Raw genomic sequence first — 19,274 nt, forward strand, 5'->3', positions numbered from 1 at the left:
GACCAACTTATTCGTTGCGGGAGCGACATGTTGGATGATCTTGTTCGTCCGATCTTGGCATATCCTCTAGACAGTTGGAGCGGATTGGACGGTGGGAAAATTAAGCACAACACGTGTGTATAATTTTTTTTACGATATAATGCTTTATGCACGAAAATCATATTATTAGATCTTACATCCATAAGTTTAAGCTCGGTTGCATGTAAGAGGAATCCAGACCTTAATGCGTTACATATTTTTCAGCTTTTAAGTTTCAAACTTTAGCATGCATGGAGATGCTGAAATTTCAGAATTTGTCAACAGTCCACGAATATCTCAGTTTGTTGGGCCGAAATCAATCCAAGCTGAAACTACATCAATCAGGCCCAAGCCCATTAGATGGTTACCAGGTTCGACTATTGAGAAAATTATTTCGTTGACGTGCAAAAACTAAAAAGGCAAAGCGTGTTTACCGCTTCACTAACCATTAAAAAGACGGTCAAAAACTGGAATTATCTTCAGGATTCTGTCAACTACCCTCGATTGGTCAATTACCGACCACCACTTACACGGGAACATATTTTTTTTATTGAATCCGAACTCATCTTTTCAACTATGAATGCTCTTGGTCAGCAACACGTTAGGAGTAACACATTTATGATACTGAATTTAAAAATTCAAAGTTTAGCTTAATTTAGTTGTAGAGTTATTAAAGTAATCCTCTGAGCTTATAGCCAATGCATTTATAAATATATATTAATTAATGGATAGTGATCACAAATTCAAAATACAACTCAAAATGTTAACTATTTCTGGATGGTCGAGTGAGTCGATATAGACGATTTGGTGTATTATTTAAGAGATTATAAATTCCAGTCCCTCCTTTGTTGCTAATAGAGATAGCCATTGAAGATGATAATTTTAAGATTTCAGAGGATTATTTATTTAATTACTCATGTTTAATAATCACAATAAACAAACTGATCATGGATAAAATTCACAAATATTGATTTCCCAAAAGAAAAAAAAAATTAATTCAATCTATAAATCAATGATAAAAAAGAATTGAAATCTCAACATCTTGTACATGAATTAAATGAATGAAAAGAATGTCCCTAATTGAAAAAAGAAAAAGAAAAAAATGAATACAAGTATGGGTTGAAGTTAAGGTATATTATCAAATCGAAAGATCAATCTTAGGCGCCCTCTTCCCAAACAAGAACTCCAAATCATTCTCTAAAGGAGTCAAGTTCAAGTCCAACCCAAAGATCCTCCTGCTATTCGATCTCACCAACATCGGCAACTTCGAAACCATAGTATCAGAACTCAAGCTTTCACCCATGGCAGCGGCTCTGTGCCGCCTCATGTGACCACCCAAAGCCTGCCCAATAGCGAACTCTTGTCCACATATCGAGCACTCATGCAGTTTTGGTTTCGAACTCAATGGCTTTTTCTCACCATCGACCTTATCACCTCCTGTTAATCTCGGTCGTTTGTGGCTCGCTCGGTGGCCTCCTAGAGCTTGGAAGGACGGGAACTGGCGATTGCAAGTCTTGCATTCGTAAACCTCCATTGCCGAAAGCTTTTTCTGTTTGGTTTCAATGCTGTGAGAGAGCAACATCAGGCAGTTTGCCATGGCTAATTGCTCCACGATCTGTCCATTTTCTCTAACTCTCTTCATGGCTAAAGCAATAAACTAATCAAAGAACGTAATGGAAATAATTTTGTTTTAATGGAGATAACGAACTCGAGTTTGTGATATATATAGGCTTTCATGTTCAACTCTGACTATTCTTTTGACCTGACAACAATTTTATTTTTACGTAAATAAATGACGTAAATATCCATTCAACGAAACTAAACAACATGTGTTGTGTGCTACTTGGGTGTTTCTGGTAGACAAAAGAAAAGTTAGACTGCTTCTTTGACTAAGCCCTTCTCGTGACAAGTAGATGTAACATTATAATAATATAGGTGGCCAAAATGGTCAGCCGTGACCAAATATAATTAGGTGAACTAATACAGATGAACGAGTCCCCATTGGCGAGCTTGTTAGAAGTTTCTGATGAGTGAGAGCTTGATTATGTAATGATAACGTACGGCACGTTGTCTTATATATATAAAATCAGAGAAAACCTGTTTTCACTGCCGCCAGAGTTATTATTAATAAGTCGATAAATGAAGAAACTGTGTATTGCTTCGAAACCGAGAGCTGAAGCAAGAAGAAAGTCAAAAAAGTAAAGGCGAGTGGAGCTTGAACCCTTATAGTCAAAATGGTACAACATTTTCATTACTTGGTTACTTGGTTTGATAGTTTCAAAATATATAGTTAATAATAGTTATAGAGTAAAACGACACTGTTCAGAGTTCACATCGACTTCAAATCTATTGAGCAGGTAGCTGGTTTTCTGAATGATGGTGAAGTTGAAAGGTAACCATGACATGCAAGAAAAATTCAGTCATTAAAAACATGTGTAAAGTAATAATCACATTATAATATTATATTACAAGATATATATCTTGTATAGCACACCATGAAATGAATCTTAGATTTTATTTTCAAGATACACCTCATCTGAACAAAAGATGGATGCCTTAATTTTTGGATTACTCAATTGCAGGGTCGCAGACTTTGATCGACGTTAAAATAGACTAATATATTAATTAGTTGGTATTTGAGCATGTTATGCTTAAAAAAGTAAGGCTGACGCCAAGCCTTGTTAGTGTGGATGGTCAGAACTTAGGTATGTTCTGCAACCGTTCAGATACAGCTACGTCACATGCTAACGTGAGCGGCATGCTCCTACCAGTATGGTGGGTATGCCCCAGAGTAGCGAAAGGCTGGAAACGTTTCACGTGTCCGATCCCTACACAAGTCGAGGAAATCACTCGAACAGGTGAGCAACGGGACACAAAGAAGGATTTGCACAGCAATCTGACTCACTCACAGATTTAGTAATCATTACCTCAATTCATCCCATTATAAATACATGACTCCTCTCCCGTTTGTGAGATTAACTAATTTTTCTCTGAAATAGCATACATTCTCTCTCTCTCTCTCTCTCTCTCTCTCTCTCTCTCTCTCTCTCTCTCTCTCTCTCTCTCTCTCTCTCTCTCGTGTATTCATTTGTATTCTCTAAGCTGTAAATTAGCTCGCTGAACGTGATATGATCTCATATATTAATACAATATCAGTGAATGTAGGATTCGCTTATTTAAGCATCAGAACCACTTTAAACATTGTTCTTCTTCTCTTAATAAATTCAATACCCCCATATACACGTGTGTCTTCTGAGTTAGCTCAACATTTCTCACATGCGGTTAATTGGTGTCAAAATCAAGCATCAACAAAGCATTATTTATAATTAAAGAATCATATGCATTAATTACATGGAGCTTATATAACATATAGCAGCCACAGTATTTGGACCAAAGTAAAACATACCGTTGATACTTGATTTTGACACCAACGATTCACACGTGCAAAGTGCTAAACTGGCTTATAAAGTACACGTGAATGGAAAATACAATGAAGTAAATGAAAGATGATTTTTAAAGTGGTTCGGATGCTTAAAACAAATCCTACATCCACTGTTATTCTATTATTCTCTGACTGTTTCTATGATATTGCCCATAAGGTATACAAAGATAAAGAAATACTTTGTTTACAGAGAAAAGATAATAAAAGTCAAATGTTTGTCTAGCTCTCATATACACATTTGAAGTCAATATAATGAGTGTTTTTGCAAGTTGTCATGACACGTGGAGACCACTCCTTAATCATTATCTTAAAATGGGATATGATTGATATAAAATATCTATTGGAGGCGCTTTGGGTTGATGACAGCTAATATCACCTTATCTTTTGGGGCGACGTAGTAGCTCTTGGATGGCACAAAGCCTTCCTAAACTTTGATTGGTGGTGTTGACATCAATGTAACCTTTTAGACACAATAGAACCCCTCACAGTTTTTGGAGTGTGTAATTGCATTTCAAAAACTCATGTCTTAGATCTGAATGGCTACCGCATTATAGGTTGCAGTCTCAAACTGACATGTTTATAGGGGTGTTTAATGGGTGGGTGGAGGTGTTTTTATAATTTTTAATGTTTTTATTACAGGAATGTTTAGTAAATTAACAAACTTAGGAGGTGTTTTTGTTAATTTTCAAATCTTATCTCGTTATTATTACTCAACTCTTACTTTTTCAAAAATACTATCCAAAATACTAAAACAAACGCACTCGAAGTAATTGTAAAAGGGTAGATTTTGAATATTGAAATAAAAAATTCTTGGAGAAGATACATTATAGGACTAGTTGCCTATGAAAAAAAATACCTAAATCAGTCAAAATTAAGTTATAATTTAATTTAATCTACAAGTTCACGACCTCTTTAAGTAATGTGAGTTTGAACTTGCAAATGCATCGTAAGAGAAGGTAATTTTTGCAAAGGCAACCATGTGTGTTGAGGTTTATTTAGATTATATTTCCTCTCTTTCTAGTTTTGGTCATAGGAAATTGTTGCTCTGTTTTGGTCTGATATTGATTACTTATTCTTGTGGCTACACCCTAAACTGTTTTTGTTTTTTCCTTCTTTATTATTATTCTTAATTGACAAAGTAAATATAGTACAAATATCAACTCAATAAGCACCACATTCACCGACAAAATAGTAATTTCATTTGTGTTAATTTTTTATAATCTGACGGGTTACCCATTTGCTATAAAAAAATTGGGACAAATTAGTAATTCAATTATTGTTAAAGGATGGGGGTATCTTGGTGATTTTATTGGTGATTTTATTTTTAAAGTAGGGGTACATATGTATTTCACTCACATATAATAATAATAAAAAAAATTTCAATCAAACAATCAAGGGTATTTTGGTCTTCATAATGAAAATATATGTTTTTAATAGAAATTGTTAACAGAATTTTTGCTCTAAGTAATAAAATGGTATTTAAAATGTGGGTGGGTATGAATTTGTCAATGGGCCATTTTTTGGGTGGGAACATGTCGTTAACTCTATATTATATGGATAAGTTTTACATTTTCTAATTCAATGAAAAAATATTCCCTCAAATTTGACAAAATAATATATAGCTGAAGTTTGAAACTCAGCAGATTCAAGCACAGCAACAGCACAAAAGTTGACAAAGGGCAGAAATGAAACTGTACGTTTTAAAAATGGAAGTAATTGTAAAAGGGTAGATTTAAATAAAAAATTCTTGGAGAAGATTCATTATAGGACTAGTTGCCTTGAAAAAAATACCTAAATCTGCCATACCTTACCAAATTCCACTCTTTTCTACTAACAACACAGAGACTATGCATGTAAGAAACATCATTCATACCACAAGCCGATGAATTTGTATCCTCAGGGCCCTGAAGTTAACGATCGAATATACTCAATGATCATCCCTATTAGCAACCAAAGTAATTTGAATTCAAGACCTGTTAAATAAACACCCAGAAGTCTTTGTCCGATCACTCAGCCACACGAGAGTGGTTTAATTATTAATTTTAGTTACTATATAACATGCATTTATTAGTTCATGATATTAGACTTTTAAAGACACAAGAAAATTTTCAAAGTTATTGAGGAGAAGAAGAAACTAGTCCTAATTATTTCGGTATTACATAATTACTACAACAGCATCAACCTCTAAACAAATCAAGACAACAGCATCCTAACTGGTTAAAAACAAATGAACTTGCCACTCATCAGTTGATGAGTATAATTTGTTCATTCTGTCACACAGCTAAAGCTGCTTCTGCCACTAAATGCCTGTTATTTTCCTATTCTGCTATTCGTACATATTAATTGACATCTGCAAAAGGAGTTCTATTTGGTGAGGCTACAACCATATGCGAGTTGTTGCTTTCGTTGTGCCCCAATTTTGATTTGTAGTCCACAATATTCTCTTCTTTCAGATTTTCAAATGCGGCGGCTGTTCTCATCTCTTCGATGGATGCCAAGCTCGGCACTGTTATAACTCGTTTCTCAGGTGTTGTGCTACTATGCTGGTCAACCTGTTCATAGAGATCATCAGTTTAAGAGTTCTGCAACAATGTTAACTTCCTAATATCAAAAGGACTTTGGAAAATTCTTTCATCAAACCAGACTTTTACCAAATAATCTTTTGTGAGAGACTTTTCAGCTTGGTTTCTGATGATTGTTATGTTTTCACCATGCTTTTCTTGTATCAATTTGAGCTGATCTAAGCACCTGGTAGTCATTGAGTCTATTTCCTTCTTACTTTCATGATCCCGCGTTAGCAAATCTGTCAGAAACATAATTTTTTTAATTTTCATCTAGCGGGGAGAAGAATATATTTTATTACATAAGAAAGAATATTTAAGCCACGCATAGGCAGTAAAAATTACCATCAACAGCTGTCACAATATCACCAGTTCTGGAACCAAAATCTACTTCCATTGAAGAGCAAGCAGATACAAGTTCTTCATGTGCTACTTGATTTACGCTTATATTTTCCCTGTTGAAGTAATAATATTGGATACATTATGAACTGATCCAACTTAAAGAACAGAAAAAGATTAAAACAAACCATGAAACAGACAACTTACTTTACAGTGGATTCTATCTCTGCAATGCTCTTTGTATTAAGATCACTTATGTATGATTGAGCACTTTCCCACTGTTGCCTAGAGGAATCTACCTTCATGGTGCTGTATACAGAGAAAACATAAGATTGATGATATTTCAATTCGGTAGAGCTTAATCTGACTGGAAATTTTCCTAAGCTACAAAGAGCTTACCACTCCTCGATGTAATTGTCAATGATAGTCCTAGATTCAGCTGCTGAGAATGTGTCCTGCATGAAATGACTTTCCACTTTCTCTACATACTTGCTCAACTCTGTCCTAGCATCAGTTGAGACCTGCTGCATGCTAGAAATCTCTCTCTGCAATCTCTTATTCTGTTGTATACTTGAGTCCTGGGCGTTCTTTGACGCCTCTGAGACCTAATTAATAAGGATTTAATGTCAAGTTCACAATTTAATTCCAAGCTTTTCAGATTCGATTAGAAATAAACTTGAAAGAAAGGTTGACTTGATTGACTAACCATGGCAGATTTCTTTGATGTCAAGTTCGATAATATCACTGCAATTTTTTCCAGAGCCTCTTTTTCCTCTTTGGCAGCCTCTTCCTGTTTCATGGCAGTGTGGAGTTCACCAATCTTGACTCTTCCCTAAGAAATGCCATATAAATTTAATTGTCCACATAAACTTACCTTAAACTTTTTGTCGAAATTAGCTAATTCCTTTGAGTTTTGAGCCTGGCTCTCTTCAAGCATTGTCATGACATTAGAGGCCTTTTGATAAAGGTCACTGAAAAAGTCTACGGTTGCCTTTGAAATTTCTTTTGCAGAAACCAAGCTTCGCTGTAAGCCCTGTCATTACCAATAAAATTCACTTCAAGTACAAATTAAAATAATATTATCAGTAAAACAAAACAAAAATGTAAAGATGTTACCTCCTCTTGCTGTTGGGCAGATAATGCCAAGAACTGTTTTTGCTCAATAAGAGAATTCTGGATGTCCTTGATAACCTCCTTGGCTTCTGATACCATAGTGACAAGAAACTGTAAAAGACAAAAGTAATGTTAACTTGTTATGCACCCTCCTGTAGATCCAGTGCGCTTCCATTAGCAATTTTTCTTAAGAAAAAGCAAAAAATTTCTTCACTGATTCCATACTTGTTCAACAGCCATTCCATGAGAAGAGATTGTAGAATTTATCTGTTCCAGGTCAGAGGCTGCTTTCTTTTGCATTGAATTACCAAGTTCCTTCAAAGCTGTTATTCCTAATGTATATGTCTCTGTCAATTTCTTTATCCTTGATTCCAAGATTTGTGTTGCCTGAATTTAAATGGATATTACCATTCAGATGATCTGTATACCAAGCATGAGTATAAAAGTTAGGTGAATAAAAATTTTCTTCTCTTACATCACATTTACTCGCAAGAAAAGAATGTGCATGTTCTTCCATGCATCTTAGTTGTTGCTGTTGTTGAGAAATCGATCCTAGGATAGTCTTGTGCAAATCTTTCAAACTCTGATCAAGCTGAGAACCAAATGACAGAACCATGCTATGATTTTCTGCTTCCAACTTGTCTTTTTGATCTGTATAGAGAAAAATAATTTCAGTTAGACATGTGAATAGTAAACAAGCGCATTTGACTTTCGTTTCTCTTTTCCTTTTAAAGAAAATGAACTTAGGTTTCAGTGAATGACTCAGGTCTCATTTTTAAGATGTGTTTGCAGAAATAAGAGATGACAGTCCAGAACATTCTGAATTTCATCTTTTCGTCTCTCTAGAACTCTTTCAAGCAAGAAACACAATTGAACAGAAAAAGCTAACAAGAAAAACACACTTCATCAATTGTGCACAACATAATAATGGTTGAAAGTTAGCTCAAGCCACACACATATACACCCTCCTTTAGATCCAGTGCGCTTCCATTATTCAACTTCAGTACCTTCCCTCACTCTCCCTCACGCTCGGCGTGCAAGGCTAGGGTCCAAACCTATCATCGCCTCAAATGCTCCGAGATCAGGTCTAAACCCAATATTGCCTCAAATGGCTATAGTACCATAATAAAGTGGGTTTAGGTAAAACTTACTCCCAAAAGGGAGGAGGATGTTCAACCACATACATATACCATAACAGTAACAGCCCACCAGCTTGGAGATCGCCTCAAATGGCTCTAATACCATGATAAAGTGGGTTTGAGTGGAACTCGCCCTTAAAAGCTATCGCCTCAAATGGCATTGATAGCATGATAAAGTGGGTATGGGTATAACTCATTCCCAAAAGCTACCTCAAGGGAGGGGGCTCAAGGGAGGGGGGATCTCAACTACATGTATACATTATAACACATTATAACAGTCTACCAACTTGACGACAAATTCAACTTCAATACCCTCCCCACGCTTGGTGTGCAAGGCCAGGCCCAAACCCATCATTGACAACTCAATCCCAAAAGTTAGCAAGGGAGGAGGGAACTCAACTACATATATAGGCACAACAGCCCACCAAATTGGCGATGTGGGACAAATTCAAATTCAAATTCAAATTCAATTCCATACCTAATTTTGCAAAGAGTGAAGTTATATCCTTTGATGCATTTTGCAACTCATTTCGCAACTCCTTTGCCCGTTCAACTAATGACTTCTCTGTTCACGAAATGATAGTAAATGTCAATAACCCTATTTAAAAAAAAAAAAAAAAAATAGCCCCGGATTGTACTAACTCATTTCACAACTGTCTTACCTGAGAATAGAAGCTTGGAGATTATCAACTCCTTTTCTTTGATTGTTGAAAGGGCCACCCTGTGGTTCTCTTGAAGTTCAAGAAATTCTTTGTTTCTGTTTTCCAAATTCATCTGCAAGAATATTTCTATTATTATCAGATATATGCCATTAAGTAACTGAACAAAAAAACAAAAAGAAATCCATATTCAGGATTTACCATGCAATCCTTGAGCTCGCTTTCTAAGTCTAATTTCCCTTCTTGTTCAGTAATATACAGGTCGCGGTACCTATCAACTTCCTGAGACAAAGAATAACTCTGATAATCTATTCAAGTACCACATGTATGGTATGGGAAGGACATCAAAGTACGAGCAAGTTGTACCTTCTCACTGAGGCTGAGATCATTCTCCAGTTGATCTATTTTCTCAACTCTTGCCTGCAAGTTATCCCATGTGTGCATTAACCAAATAAAACAAGCTCCATATAGAGTAGAGAAAGTCGCTGACAGTTGCCAGACTCTTAATTTATTTTAAAAACTTTTACCTTCTTTTCAGCTTCATCCTGGGCATATCGTTCATGTGGAATGTAAACACCATTTTTGTCCCTTGCTGCTCGAACATCTGCGTTAGATTAACATGTAAGAACCAAACTGCTTATTTGTTTGTCACACAGAAAAATCTAAGACTGCAGATGCATTATTCAAACCTTGTTTCATTTTCTCTATTTCTAAGTACAATTCCTTCAACAGCACAGCTTTGGACATTTTCTGGTTTGCCTGCAAAAGATCAGCTTCAAAATCAGTATACAGTGGAAAAATGAAAAAAAGAAAGTGAAAATAAGCAGCCAAACAAACCTCTGGTTTATTCTTTATGTTCTTAGCACGGTAAGCATAATCTAGAGTGCTCAGAGTTTCTTCAAGAGAATGAGCAGATGGAGAAATTGTAGCAATGATGCAAGTTTTCGTTTTCCCTCCCAAAGAATCTCTTAGCAGCCTTGTTAGCTTGCTATCCCTGTACAGAACGTCGGCATACAAGGGCAAATAGTTTAATAAAAACTTACGGAATATCCAATCAACTAATAGAATGATAGCAGCTATCCGAAATAACCTATATGGAATATGAGCTGAATGTTCCACTAGTGCATTAATGACACGGCCCAGGGTGAGTAAACTCTTGTTTATCTCCCCTGCTTCCCTTGCACGACCCTGCAATTTAAAGCGGATATAATCAAATTGATAACCACTTGAACTAAAGGAACAAATTATTGCAAAACTTATTCTTCTCAGACTTGATATTTTTCACATGATTCTCAAATATACTGACTCCATGTAAAGATAGCAAATAATCGAGTAAATTAATCGGCAAAAAAGTAATTTACAATACTTAGATGATTTCATACCTCCCGTGCACCTGAGCGAGATATATTCTCTGATCCCGCCAAGTCAACAAGATTTAGTTTGCCACACTTAATAAGGTCCTCATCTCCAACAGCTGCTTCTTTTATATGGACAGTAATGGAAAAGACAGAATGGGAGCGGCTGCAATAGAAATTTGGAAAATTTTGATTAATTTTCTATATGTTCAATATGGTTATTGAGCTGAAAAGATTATAAAAGGACTCAACCTGCTGTGCTTGTTTAACAAGGTATCTGCTGTACGTCTTTTGGCTGATCCTCTTTCCAAAATGGTGTAAATTTCATTTGCACTATATACAGCTTCTTCTTCAAGGCCTCTTACAACCACACAACCCTTTCCATCCTCCATCAAGGAAATGGGTTTCTTCTGCTTATCTTCTGTAGATTTAGGATTGTCTTCTTGAGCTAGCAAATCAGTTATTTCTTCATTGTACAGCTCCAAAAATGACACTTTCATGCTATAGTCAGCATTCTGTGCCTCGAGTGTATCAAAAATTTGGCGAACTGCTCTTGGAATAACACCAGCTTCAGCAGGTAAATCCCCACCCTACGTTTCGTGATACATCATATGTATATGTTACTTACTCAACCAGAGGAAGCGCAGCTTAAACTATAAAATTTTAGAATATGAATGAAACAATTCTTCTATACCTTATTTCTCATCCCACCCTCCATTGTATATGTTTTACCAGTGCCTGTCTGCCCATATGCGAAGACTGTGCAATTGAAGCCGTCAAGGACTTCATTTACAACGGGAGCAATGGCTTGGTCATATATTGATCTTTGTTGTGATTTTGGTCCAAAAACCTTGCAAATTTTTTAAAGTCAGATATATTATGTACACACAAACAATAAATCCAAATCCATTGGGTAATATTATCAAACACTGCAGAAGCTTACCTTGTCAAAAGTGAAAACTCTATCTATTTGCTTGTTAGCTACATTTTGCATAACAGTGACTTCCCTCTTATGTTCATTACATGATATCACTCTTGGGACATTTAACCTTTGCTCATCGTCGCTCAATGGCCTGATATATACAATTGAATGAGAAAATTAGGGGTCATGTTACATGATATCTGCTTGCAATTTTACATTTTGTTTTTCAATTATATCATAAATGCAGCATCCAAAAAATGTTAATATGTTAAATTCCAAAATAGTCATCAAAACTTGGCCCATCTAATAAATTTGGACAAAAGACCTGAAAATTGAAACCCACCTGCATCTTAGGAGCACTTGCACATTAATCTCTTTATCTTTGTCGAGACGATGGGAGTTCCACTCAGAACCTCTAGAATCTGGGCGACGCCGTTCAGGCCGAGGCGTGAGGAAAGGAGTTGGAGATGGTGTTAACCCCATTCCAACTTTTCTAAATTGATCGGGAGTGACTGACATCATTATGTTCTTATCTTTATATTTTAATACCTAATACAACAAAAGCAACGCACACAATTTTTCTCCTCTGAATTTATCAGTAATCGAACCAAAAAAAATTTAAAAAAACTTTGAAGCTTCAGTACTCAAAAACGGCACTCACCAAATTTTTAATGAAAACCCTCGATTGATGGAATAACTGGAAGAAGAATTGATTGGAAAGAGCCTTTGATTGGTCGTGCTTTTGTGTTATTCTTTTCGGAATCCTTTCTGTGACCGAAAATTATGCTTTTGTTTAGATTTTTGAAAGTGTGTTGAGATTGAAGTGGTGAAATGAGGTTTTGAATCTCTAACGGCTACTTGTATGTTTGTAGTTGTATGCAGAAAATAGCCGTTGAAAAATTTTCGCCTTTTTTTTGAATAAGTGGGACCCTTGGAGTAAAATTCAAACGAGACGCGTCACGCCGTCACCTAATTACGATTCTGCATTGGAAAACGACGGCGTTTTGTACAAAGTTTTGAGGTATTTCTACAGATTATTGATGGATAAAATTCAACTTGTTTCCTGCAAAAAGTAGAGATATTAAAACCATCTCCAACCCATTGCATCAGATTGGTGTGATTTTTGGTATAAAATACTATTACATCTCCAATCTATTACATCAAATATTATATTAAAAAGAATATTCTTTAGAATATTCTCTTTTTTTTTTTTTAGTATAATAACCAACAATTAATTTATTTCACTCATTATTTATATATATATTAATTAAATATTAAGAATGATATTTTTATTAAATAATAATTATTTTAAAAATTATACTAATTTAATAAAATTAAGCATTTATTTAATCAAAAGTAAAATTTTATATTGATAGTAATTTAATTTTCTGAATTAGTATATTCTTCCCACAAATGATCAATTAATGCATTTCGAAGAGCATATTGAGCCTTTGAATCCTTGATTTGTCTATGTCGAGCAAGAAAATTTTGAAATCGGATATTTTTATCTATGACAATTTCAACTTCAGGAGTTAGCGCTTCCATCTGTTCTTTTAATTTTAGTGTTTTTAAATTAGTGTTAATTTTTATTTTGAGTTATTGTGGTTTAATATTTGCATTGAATAAAATTTTGTTTTTAATTTTTCATCACTTTTTGAATTATATAATTATTATGAATTTATTATTATAAATATTAATATAAATAATAATCAAATTAAATTAAATATAAATAATCAAATTTAGTGTGATTTTTGATGTAAAATTTAATAATCAAATTAATTTAACAAAATTAAAAAAAAAAATTAATGGGGCTACAGTGCCATGCCAATTTGGTGTAGAACTACAATAGCTCCACACCAATTTGGTGCAACAATTAGCATTGGGTTGGAGCAAAAACCGATGCCATTTTGGTGTTTTTTACACCAAAATGGCGTGGGTTGGAGATGCCCTAAGGGTTGATAAGTTTTTGGATCATTTATGAAATTAATGGAGAAAACATAAATGGTTGGTTTTGGTTATTATTCAATCTCATACGTTAAAAGATTGAATTGTCTTCTTTATTCCTTCACTACATACTTTTATGTCAACTTTCTTTGTTAAATTCATTGAATATACGTATCCAAAATGTTATCCTTACAAAGACTCATACAAAAAGGGCTATAAAGTAACATCAGTAATAAGAAAAAAAAAAAAAATAGAAAAAGAGAGAGAGAGAGAGAGAGAGAGAGATCATAAAAATCAAGGGTGGGGATTGTCTTTGTATACCCCTTTTGTATGTATATTTATAAAACTAGCATTACTCTAAAATGAATATTGTAAATAGCCTTCAGCCCCATTTTTCAAATTCAAATATGCTCAAATCACAAACAAATGTGTTTCATGATTTTCTAGGTTGAAAACACAAAAGGGTAAATTGAATACACAAACGAACAAACCATTAATTCTCAATTTTGCAACAAAATATTCAATATAAACAATGAATCAGGTTATTTCTCTCTCAAAATACAAGTCTAATACTATTTGAAAATCTCTTTGAAATATAATGAGTTTTCTTAAAGTAATGGAAATATCACAATCGGCAAATTAAAAAATAAAAACCTATAACTACAGGATTTTACTTGCGCCTTGGGATTGATTTATGTTATATAAGATTAAGGCTACGTACAAACTAATATACATAAATTGATGTAACACCACTATTTCATTAACATGCCATTCATCTAAATTTATTAATTGATTAATGAGTAGATTTTTTATATGCATTCATTTATTCATTTTATGATAATCAGTATATATGGTGGAGTTTGTATAAAAAGTTTAAACATCTAGTATTATTCTTTTACTTTTGTCAAATTTCAGGGATGGATTATTGGAAGAATATGTAAACTTTCCCAACCATAATTACATCACACTTGACATAGAACTAAAGAACACAAAAATGTTAATTGATGTTCATAGAATTACTATTTTAAATTACTACAAAATTTGGGTAAATGCTAGATGATGAAAATAAATTGATTACATGAAGACATATTACACGGGCACTGACCCATAAAACACTACTTCAGCTGGGCCTGTCATGTACACATGGTTGTCTTCCTGCCTCCATTCAATATCTAATGGCCCTCCAGGTAGATCCACCCTGCAACTCTGTTTTAGACAAATAAACATTTCGGAGTATGAGGAAAACACATAACAGCACATATAGAATGATTATTGTTGGGCTGTAAATAGCATATCACGCCTTCAATGAAAAATATCTCAGGTTATATCTAGTTTATATTAGTTTTCTAAAGCTAATCTTGAACTTACTCTCCCAGCATGACCCTCAAGAACTGCAGCAACCACCACTGCACAAGCACCAGTCCCACAAGCCAATGTTGCTCCTATTGGTAAAAAAAAGCACGTATGATTCTGGCATAACCAAATACAACTAACCCACAATTTGCAGTACAGTGAACTGTCAATTCATCTAAGCAGCATATAGTTCAGAAGGATAACTAACCTGCCCCACGCTCCCAAACACGCATTTTCAAACGTGAAGGTGAAATAATTTCCACAAATTCTGCAAATATATTAAGAAATATTCACGGTTAATACATTATATACAAGAGAAAGTTGTGTATCAAGACAAAAATGAAAAAGGGAAGGACCCAATGAGTTGTAGGTCATGAAGATGAAGATATTCTATATCCACATCTTCATAACATGCTTAATCATAGGGTAAATTTTAAGTTCAATATCTTTGTAATTTCCCAAGGCCTGTCAACAAAGCAGAGTAATTTATACTTTGCGAAGTCCTATCAGTAAGACCCTATTAGACAATGATAAAAATAATAATAGAAGAAAAAAAATTTAGAGACAAGAATCAAGCCTTAAGCTATTTACATGGAAGAGCTGCTCCCATCCCTGCTTTTTTTTTTTTTTTTCCTTTTTTTTTTATCCAGCTTTAAGTTTTTCATTTGAGAAAACAATCACAGAACCTTCATCATCCACACATGGTAAGGTGCCATAATTTAAATATACTTCTTTGGAAAAATTGAGAGTATAATGTGATTATGGCACAAAAGAGTGCAGAACTCAACTATAACCACACCAGCACAGAAGCTATAATTGAAAATGAGAATCAACTTCAAATGCAAAAACAAAATGTAGCGCATCAGGACTTCAAACATTAAAGCCTAATCTCAAGGTCAGAGTCATATAGAGTTATTTACATTGATTGAGCTCCCCTGAGGTTTCAACCTTTCACAGGCGGATAAAAAAGAGCATTAGGTTAAAACAAACAACCCATTCTTTTAACTTCGTTAGGGCTCTGTCAGGGTTATTTTCATTACACCCCTTCTAACATAAAAAACCCAGCAGTTACCCTCCATAATTAGCCACTTACACCTTTTGCCATCCATTTTTGGTGTTAAAGATAATTGAGGGAATGGTAAAATAGACCTTATATGTTAAAATACTAAATCATACATCAAATATTTCAGAATAATAAAAGAAATTTAGAAAAAGTTTAAAAAAAAAAAAAACTTAAGATCTAATATTATTTTTAAAAGAATTTACTTTTTGTTTTAAAAAGAACAAGGGTTTAGGGTGATCAGAGATACCCAGAACCACCATTCTTAGATAGCAAGAATTTAGAAATTTATTATTGAATTTTCAATTTACAGAAATATATATATTTTAATTTTTTTTCAGTTTTTATATTTTTACCTTGCTAAATATTTTAACTTTCAACTTGGTGCCCTTCTCTAAATTAATTTAACACCAAAACTTGACAGTAGGAGGTGTAAGTGACTAATTATAGGGAGCAATTTGTCAATTTTTATGTTGAAGGGGGTGTAATGGAAATAATCCTAATGAAGCCCTAACGGAAGTTAAAGGAGTAGGGTCTTTGTGTTAACCTAATGATCTTTTCTATATATCTGTGAAACATTGAAAACTCAGGGGAGATTGGTGTAATTAACTCGAGTCATATTTTCCATGGCTGCATGGAAACCATTGACACAAACAACATATATTGGGTTTCTTTTGAATAGAGGTAACTGACAGTATGATGCTAATAGATTAATGACCAATAACATATGAAATTCTAGTTACTGTCAACACCAACAATGCAAACTAAAAGCCAATAGTGTATTCCACAGTACAGCTATTTAATTATTTATGGGAGAAAAAATGATAATATACCGAGAAAAGCAGTTTTACAGTATGAAATGGGTACAAAACTAAGCTCTGGACTTGATTGCCAACGCCAAATCATGTCCATACTTTGATAAAAACTAACCTGTGTTAGTTCGAGCCGGGAACAGAGAATGATGTTCAAATTTAGGCCCGATTTCAGCTAAATTTAATTCATCAACCTTCAAATTCTGTTCAATTGCATCATTAAGCAAATAATCAGTAGAGAGATATAAATGAATGATAGAAATTAAATTTCACTAAATCAATGAAGTGTTTCAGTAAATATAAACATATGATAATCGATAAGAATCTAGATCACTTTTGCACATAATTAGGAAGATTGAACTAAAGTAAGAGAAAGAACAAGGAAATGCATATAGTAACTGAACAGCAGCACGAGCTTTGTTAACAGTTCATAAGGAAATGCATCAGTGCATTGCTTTGCTTTTCGCCACTCTTTCAAATTGACAAAAAGAAAACCAATGCACTGATGCATGGATTATCCATTAAGGTCAACATTTAATGAGAGATTCTATATAATATAAAAGTCTGATTCAGAATGCACACCTGGCCTCCTTTAGTACCAAAAGTTACACAGTGAGGATTTCCCATGCTAACACATGTCACATTCCAGATTACTCCATCAACATCAAGTTCTGACTTAACTGCTGATTGATCTTTATTTGCAGGGAGTCTTGTAGGTACATCTGAAGCTTTAAGTATCGGTTCACCCATATCAACCTTGACCTGGAATTGCATTGTTGGCACAGACACTAAAGATAGACTCCCAAAATGACACGGGTAGTTACTATTTTACAACTAGAAGAGAACTTAAAATAAAGCACAGTTGTAAAAAGGATCAAGCCATTAAAAGAGGCAGACTAATATTTGATGTTTTGACTAGCCAAGAGCTAAATCAGAAGAAATATTTGATGCTGGCAAAGCAACTTTTACATGTTAAAACTAGGTACACTGAGAAATTGAAATACACAGTTCTGAATAACATACCTTCCCATCATCTTGAATTTCTGGAACAATAAGACCAGCACCAGTGTGTACAGTAAAACTACATCAATTAGAAATAAATAACTTATTACATGCCCTTCAAAAATTTTCAGGATGGAATAACACAATTCATTGTAGAATAGTGTTTTTCAAGCAGTTTCTTCTGCTGATATTACCAAAGATTACCCTCTGTGCATATGACATTTTGATCTATTTCTATGTTTTTAGGATATAAAAACAACTTTTTGATAGGAGCATGTTGAAATGGAAAAAAATACCTCTGCTTCCCTTGTAAGTTTTCAAGCTCGGCAATGAATCTTGCAAAGCATCTTACTCCATTACCACACATCTAGAAGATAAAGAAAAACATTAAAAATTTGCTAACACTTTATACAATGTTGGTACATACATTTCCCTGAAATAGATCAGGGTAATGAACTACAATCACGTAGTATACAGCAAAACACTTTTACAATCTCCTTAATCAACAAACAGAATATAAGTCAGAAAATATAGCAAGAGTATAAGGGCCAAACCTCCGGCTCACTACCATCAGAATTGAAGATCCTCATGGTATAATCAGTGCCATTTACTCCAGGCATAGCAAAGATCACTCCATCAGCTCCAATACCAAAGTTCCTATCACATAGTTTCACCGCTTGCTCCGGAGTTATCCTAGGTTCCGTAGAGTCCCTATTATCAACCTTTTCAAAATTTATTCAGTTAGTAGCAAATCAAAATCACTTATCCTGCCACTAAAAATGAAGAAAAGCAATTGACCAAACATTCTTATTCAATGGATTTCACGCTTAATTAATTAACTCAGCCAAACAATTACTCTAGGCTCAGTTGAATCAACATTGCATCATTTAGCACTTCTATTTATATACATTTCCATAAATTTCAACCAAAAAAATGAAAATTCAGATTCAATAAATTTCTAAACTTACTAAAATGAAGTCGTTGCCGAGGCCATGGTACTTGACGAAGTGAAGGAAACCACTTTCTCTCCGGTCAAGGAAAGAGGCTCGCGAAGCTTTCTCCGGTGCATCGATATTCATTGAAGATGCTGAGACACGAAATTTAGGGCTTTTAATAGTCAAATTTGACCGGCTACATATCAACTGAAGAGTCGACGAAGAAAAGAATGCGGACGATCGGAGGGGATTGAGTGGGGCCACAGAGCGGTGAGTTACGGGCGCGACGGACAGAGAAAGCTTACCGGCAATGGCCATACTTTGATTTGGCTCTTTTGGTGTTCTTAGTCGTCGTCGTCTGGTTTGGCTATTAGTTTGGTGTGTGTTACAGCGCCGTTGTTGAAAATGACTCGAAATAGAGTCTAGGTTTTGACTTTTGAGTTTTGACTGTGATTCCGGGAATAATCCGCAGTTACTACACATATACCTTCCTCCAATCAGATGCAGACACGTAAAACCATCAGTGAGACGAGTAGAGTACATCATAACTAATTAATTTTGAAATAATAATATATAGCAATTTGATTGGACAATCATCTTACTCGAAAGGGCCAAAACTT

The 19,274-nt window shown here is 34.5% G+C and overlaps 3 protein-coding genes across 4 annotated transcripts; all 3 read right to left on the reverse strand.

The window, feature by feature from the left end:
- Positions 1–1,061: 1,061 nt before the first annotated feature.
- LOC116106481 (zinc finger protein ZAT11-like) lies at positions 1,062–1,693 on the reverse strand. The gene has a single exon (XM_031392848.1). The coding sequence runs from the start codon at positions 1,658–1,660 to the stop codon at positions 1,157–1,159; it is 504 nt and encodes a 167-aa protein (XP_031248708.1). The 5' UTR covers positions 1,661–1,693; the 3' UTR covers positions 1,062–1,156.
- A 3,779-nt stretch (positions 1,694–5,472) lies between these two features.
- LOC116106476 (kinesin-like protein KIN-5B) lies at positions 5,473–12,366 on the reverse strand. The gene is made up of 24 exons (XM_031392842.1): positions 12,210–12,366; positions 11,892–12,097; positions 11,570–11,699; positions 11,321–11,476; positions 10,879–11,216; positions 10,654–10,792; positions 10,362–10,459; positions 10,109–10,265; positions 9,961–10,030; positions 9,799–9,875; positions 9,638–9,691; positions 9,473–9,553; positions 9,275–9,386; positions 9,091–9,177; positions 7,949–8,124; positions 7,699–7,860; positions 7,477–7,584; positions 7,235–7,393; positions 7,067–7,150; positions 6,760–6,965; positions 6,568–6,669; positions 6,367–6,476; positions 6,112–6,263; positions 5,473–6,012 (listed from the first exon to the last, which is right to left on the reverse strand). Exons 2-24 carry the CDS (start codon positions 12,068–12,070, stop codon positions 5,800–5,802), a joined length of 3,150 nt encoding a protein of 1,049 aa, XP_031248702.1. The 5' UTR covers positions 12,071–12,097; positions 12,210–12,366; the 3' UTR covers positions 5,473–5,799.
- Positions 12,367–14,472: 2,106 nt separating this feature from the next.
- On the reverse strand, positions 14,473–19,059 carry LOC116106469 (diaminopimelate epimerase, chloroplastic). Of its 2 annotated transcripts, XM_031392834.1 has the most exons (10): positions 18,960–19,058; positions 18,688–18,806; positions 18,274–18,441; positions 18,016–18,086; positions 17,741–17,798; positions 17,300–17,479; positions 16,836–16,920; positions 15,054–15,113; positions 14,861–14,934; positions 14,473–14,698 (listed from the first exon to the last, which is right to left on the reverse strand). In XM_031392834.1, the coding sequence occupies exons 1-10, from the start codon at positions 18,970–18,972 to the stop codon at positions 14,582–14,584; spliced, it is 945 nt and encodes a 314-aa protein (XP_031248694.1). In that variant the 5' UTR covers positions 18,973–19,058; the 3' UTR covers positions 14,473–14,581. The 2 variants fall into 2 exon arrangements, with proteins under 2 accessions (XP_031248694.1, XP_031248693.1); XM_031392833.1 differs by having other exon boundaries at positions 18,688–19,059.
- Positions 19,060–19,274: the final 215 nt, after the last annotated feature.

The sequence above is a fragment of the Pistacia vera genome, unplaced genomic scaffold, assembly GCF_008641045.1.
Source record: "Pistacia vera cultivar Batoury unplaced genomic scaffold, PisVer_v2 Contig517, whole genome shotgun sequence".
Lineage (NCBI taxonomy): Eukaryota > Viridiplantae > Streptophyta > Magnoliopsida > Sapindales > Anacardiaceae > Pistacia > Pistacia vera.

Bases quoted from the DNA above. Each gene is read 5' to 3' on its own strand.
- LOC116106481 (XM_031392848.1), bottom strand. From the start codon at position 1,660: ATGAAGAGAGTTAGAGAAAATGGACAGATCGTGGAGCAATTAGCCATG.
- LOC116106476 (XM_031392842.1), bottom strand. From the start codon at position 12,070: ATGATGTCAGTCACTCCCGATCAATTTAGAAAAGTTGGAATGGGGTTA. The intron at 10,460-10,653 runs GTATGAAATCAT...TTTAAATTGCAG, and splicing joins CTCGCTCAGGTGCACGGGAG to GGTCGTGCAAGGGAAGCAGG. The intron at 9,178-9,274 runs GTAAGACAGTTG...TTTCGTGAACAG, and splicing joins CTCCAAGCTTCTATTCTCAG to AGAAGTCATTAGTTGAACGG.
- LOC116106469 (XM_031392833.1), bottom strand. From the start codon at position 18,972: ATGGCCATTGCCGGTAAGCTTTCTCTGTCCGTCGCGCCCGTAACTCAC. The intron at 18,442-18,687 runs GTAAGTTTAGAA...AATTTTGAAAAG, and splicing joins TCGGCAACGACTTCATTTTA to GTTGATAATAGGGACTCTAC. The intron at 15,114-16,835 runs GTTAGTTTTTAT...ATATATTTGCAG, and splicing joins CCCGGCTCGAACTAACACAG to AATTTGTGGAAATTATTTCA.